The following is a 4,275-nucleotide window of genomic DNA, read 5'->3' as shown; positions in this document are numbered from 1 at the left end:
GAGTAGAAAACTAACCACCTTATCTCTTTTAGAAGATAACTTTAAACAATATATATGCCATATAGGATGAAAAACCAAATATCCGTCTTTAACAACAGCATAACAAGAATCTTTGCTGCATGGGACTACTATTTAAAAGATTTTGAGATCACAAATATATAAGCTAACTATAAAGAAAAGGATTTTAATCTAATTGCCACTACAGAAATACAGGAAGATCAGTTTTTGATTGTAGGTTGGAACTCAGATCCTCTCCTCCAACTGCAACAATGCTACTGGAAGACGCTTCTCCAAGCTCACTACCCATTTTCAAGAAGTAACTATGCCTGCACAAGCAATTTTTTTAGAACTCAAATAAGGTAATGAGTATAGTAGGACACTGGAAATGATTTATACCATCGAGTATCAGCTGTCAATTCAGGATGGAAAGCAGTCGCTAGCAGATTCCCTTGTTTTACAGCAACAATCACTTTCATTTCAGGCATAGCATTTTCCTGAAATATCCAATATTTCAATTAGAAACTAAAAGTGGCAGCAAAAAGAGATCAAACAACAGCAATATTTTTATTTTTTTCCTAATAGCATGATGCGCACAGTGAATTACATGATTTTCCAAGCAATAATGGTGCATCTAGGATCTTTTCCTTTTAAGGGATTAGAATATTAGTAGAAGCAGCACAGGAGAAGCTCAATAAGAGACAAGAAGAAGACCTGCTCTATTATAATTGTATCAACTAACATAAATGTCACTTTAAACATAAAACACCTTCGTATAACACATCCAACTTAATTAATCTTAATTTTTTTATTAAAATAAACGAATTTTGGGACCTGTAATTTCAGAGAGATACATGCAAGCACAATCGTCAAGTACAACTTCATTAAATAGTTAGTAAAACAAATACAATTCAATGAAAAGACTACTTTTAATTTATTTTGTATATTCAAAAGCAGTGTAAGTCACTCTAATTATTGCTAGACTATAAACCATAATGATAAAAGAGCATATAGCAAACCTCTTGGATTTCAACGGTAGAACTTGAATATAACACCTTGTTAGATGGTACAGGGTAATCAACCAGCACTTCAACTTCTGGTCCCACTTCAAGGACTGCAGGAGCACGAATGAAAACTCCACGAAATGTCTCAGGACCACCTTCCTTAGAAGCAAGCTTTGGCACTAATAGCTCGGCCTCAAAGCTTTGAATCTGAACAACATTTTATTAACACAAAAAATAATATTAGTACCCATGTCAGTGCAATGGGTTATTATCTAGGGGTCTTGACTCTTGACAAGCAAATCGTGCGCTTCAGGCTATAAAGACAAAGTGTAGAAAAAGATAGAAAGAAAACATAAGGGTAAATGTTGAAACACTTTGCAAATCACTTTTGACATGCACATACATAAAGACATTATTTAAGCACATTTTCAGCAAAATATACTAAGACTTTGTTTGGCAGTATGGTAAATAGCCTTACAATTAGAATTTGATGTAGTTAAAGGTAATATTCTACTAGATAAACAAGGGATTGGCACATTCAATTCTGAAACACTCTAATTCTGTGCTACCACATGCAGAATGCAGCATAAGCAATTGATGAAATTCAAATTTTGGTTCTAACAAGTTCTAACAGATTTTAGTGGTTCACAATGTATTATTGAAGGAACCTCAAGGGGTTGGCCTGGTAGTCAAGAAGGTTTGCTCTCTTCATTAAGTTCTTAAGTTCAAACCAACCTTGAGGCCACCCACCACATTGTAACTTACCTGATCCTTTGGGTTTGTAAGGTGTTTAATAGACCTCAAGGATTAGTTGAGATGCACGCAAGCGGGTCCGAACATTACCCAAACAAAAAAAAAATGTATTATTGAAGGCATGTTTGATTGTTATTTGTATTATAAGATTACATGAGCCAACTCATCAACATGAATGGGTCCAAGGAAGAAAATAAAACAATTATTATATATATGTAAACTTAAATCACGACATTCCATCATGTTATATCATTTACCATCCCCATTATACCAAACGCTCCAAACTAGATAACAAATTTGCAGCTTGAAATGCTAAAAGGAACACAAGAGCTTGTCTTTACTGAAATTTGCACCATGACTACATAACCTGAACACCAAAATTTCTATATTCACTATACCAAGAATTTTTTTACCCATTTTGGAAACAGCACATGTGCTGAACATTAAACATTTTAATGTAGAGTGCAGAATATACTTCCCGCCGGAAAAAAGTATAACCAAAGGAGTGAAGAAGTGAAAAAATTTACCTGACTGCCAAAGAAATTTCTATGAACAGTGCAATCAAGCCCCCCAACTAGACCTTGTCCTCCTATTTTCTGTCCTGGAAGAATAATGCCACCCATTTCAATTCAAGACAGTAACAGGATCTATTATTTATTCAAATTGGTAATAAAAAAACCAGGAAAAGAAGTTGCTGGAGTCATGTCAAACAGCCCTAACACAATCCACAATTAAAGGTTAAGATGAAAGAAGAATCAACAGAAGAAAAACCCACCAACAGCTTTATTTGCCAAGAAAATAAGACCTGCGCAGGTTCCCCAAACAGGTTTTCCTGTTTCAACAAACTCGCGCAAGGCAGGAAACTACAAATGAAAAAGGAAAAAAATAGATGTCAAAAGATAAGTGTATCTTCTTATATGAGATGGTAAAAGAAAACATAGATTTCCTAGATACAAGCCTTTCTTTTTTATAGCAGTAACAATGTTTTCTCTCAAGCATAAGCTATCCGTCATTTCATAACCAAATTAATATATGTTTCTGTGGTGACAATAAATTAGTTACAGTGACTCCAGTAATGCCCTATGCCAGCCAATATATGAACCTTAGCTTCCAATAAAAGAAAAAGTAATCAAATAATCACACATTAATCACAAAACACTCACAAATCACAATAATTTCTCTGACATGCAATTCAAGACTATTACTTCAGACAAAATTCATTCGTATTAATTCAGTAATATTTGGAAAAAAGATACAAGGATTAATTATCAAACCACACAGGGTTTCCAGAACTTAAATAAGAACAAGAAAACCCACTTTCATCAAGATACATAATCTATCAGCAATAGACACAAAAGATACTTAATACATAAAAGAAAAAGAAAAAATCTAAAGAGAGAATAACCAGGTTGTGGTACTCGGCGAGCTTGGCCATGGTGGTGCTTTCACCACCGGGAATGATAAGAGAGCTCACATTCTGAAGCTGCTCCGGCTTCCTAATTTCCACCCCCTTCACTCCTAGCTTCTTAAGAGCTGCATAAATAATCACTCAACAAGATTATATCCACATAAAAACGTTACAAATGAGACGAAATTAACATGATGTAAGAGAAAAGAAAGGGTGCCTGCAATATGTTCGTTAAAAGAACCCTGTAAAGCGAGAACGCCGACTACCATTGCTGGCGTGCTGGGTGGAAGCTGGCGGCCTCAGTTGGTGTGCGTGTTGTGTGAGTCTGTGCACCAATCAAATTATAAAAGGGCGAAACTAAGATAAAAAAAAAAAAAAAAATGAAGTCGTGAAGTACCGGCCTTCCGTTTCCTATGGCCCGTGCCCTTGTTTACTAATAAATACACTAAAACCTCTTAGATGGTATCTTACCTCATGGTAAACTCTACTTAGTTATAACAAATTTTATTCTCGTTTTAAGATAGTTATAAATAAGAATAATTCCTATATTATAATAAGTTTAAATAAGAATAAATCCTATATTATAATAAGTTATCATTTTTCTAATTCTCATCTTAAAAAAAGTTGTCTTCATATAGTAATAACTATCTGTATACTACATTAAAAGTTTAAGATAAAATAAAATATTTATCTAAAATTATTTGAGACAATAATTTATGCTTTAGAGTTGATACCATATCTTTTAACTTACGGGTACATTAGTTACTAACATGGACATCTTCTTATTGAAACCAAAATATTTCTAGCATCTCAAGTATGTTTAGAGCTTTTAGTCATTAAATTTTTTGTATCTTCATACTCTTGTACTCATGATTATTTCCTTCTAATTATAACAATGATTTCTTGTTCAAATAAAACATATATGGCTTGTTGTTCATTTATATAATTGAGAAAGATATTAATATCCATTCGATTATTGTAGTGAAATTATCAAATACAATTACTCAATTTTACTATGACTCTTTGATTCTCCTCCTTCACTTAATTCGTAACTAGCAATTCATCGGCATCAGGGGTCCTAATCTTGCAATGTTTAAAACAATTGGCAATTGT

The 4,275-nt window shown here is 33.5% G+C and overlaps 1 protein-coding gene across 1 annotated transcript; it reads right to left on the bottom strand.

The window, feature by feature from the left end:
- Positions 1-3,531, bottom strand: LOC116114445 (probable pyridoxal 5'-phosphate synthase subunit PDX2). The gene is made up of 7 exons (XM_031400594.1): positions 3,380-3,531; positions 3,160-3,287; positions 2,530-2,617; positions 2,282-2,355; positions 1,017-1,208; positions 397-494; positions 1-326 (listed from the first exon to the last, which is right to left on the bottom strand). The coding sequence occupies exons 1-7, from the start codon at positions 3,429-3,431 to the stop codon at positions 200-202; spliced, it is 759 nt and encodes a 252-aa protein (XP_031256454.1). The 5' UTR covers positions 3,432-3,531; the 3' UTR covers positions 1-199.
- Positions 3,532-4,275: the final 744 nt, after the last annotated feature.

This window comes from Pistacia vera, unplaced genomic scaffold, assembly GCF_008641045.1.
Source record: "Pistacia vera cultivar Batoury unplaced genomic scaffold, PisVer_v2 Contig71, whole genome shotgun sequence".
NCBI classification, from domain to species: Eukaryota; Viridiplantae; Streptophyta; class Magnoliopsida; order Sapindales; family Anacardiaceae; genus Pistacia; species Pistacia vera.
This window is presented reverse-complemented; position numbering and strand designations above follow the sequence as displayed.

What these genes read in the sequence shown, in the direction of transcription:
- LOC116114445 (XM_031400594.1), bottom strand. Translation starts at nt 3,431, where the DNA reads ATGGTAGTCGGCGTTCTCGCTTTACAGGGTTCTTTTAACGAACATATT. An exon ending in TCGCCGAGTACCACAACCTG is followed by an intron (nt 2,618 to 3,159) that starts GTTATTCTCTCT and finishes TTTCATTTGTAG; the next exon opens with TTTCCTGCCTTGCGCGAGTT. An exon ending in CTACCGTTGAAATCCAAGAG is followed by an intron (nt 495 to 1,016) that starts GTTTGCTATATG and finishes TGGATATTTCAG; the next exon opens with GAAAATGCTATGCCTGAAAT.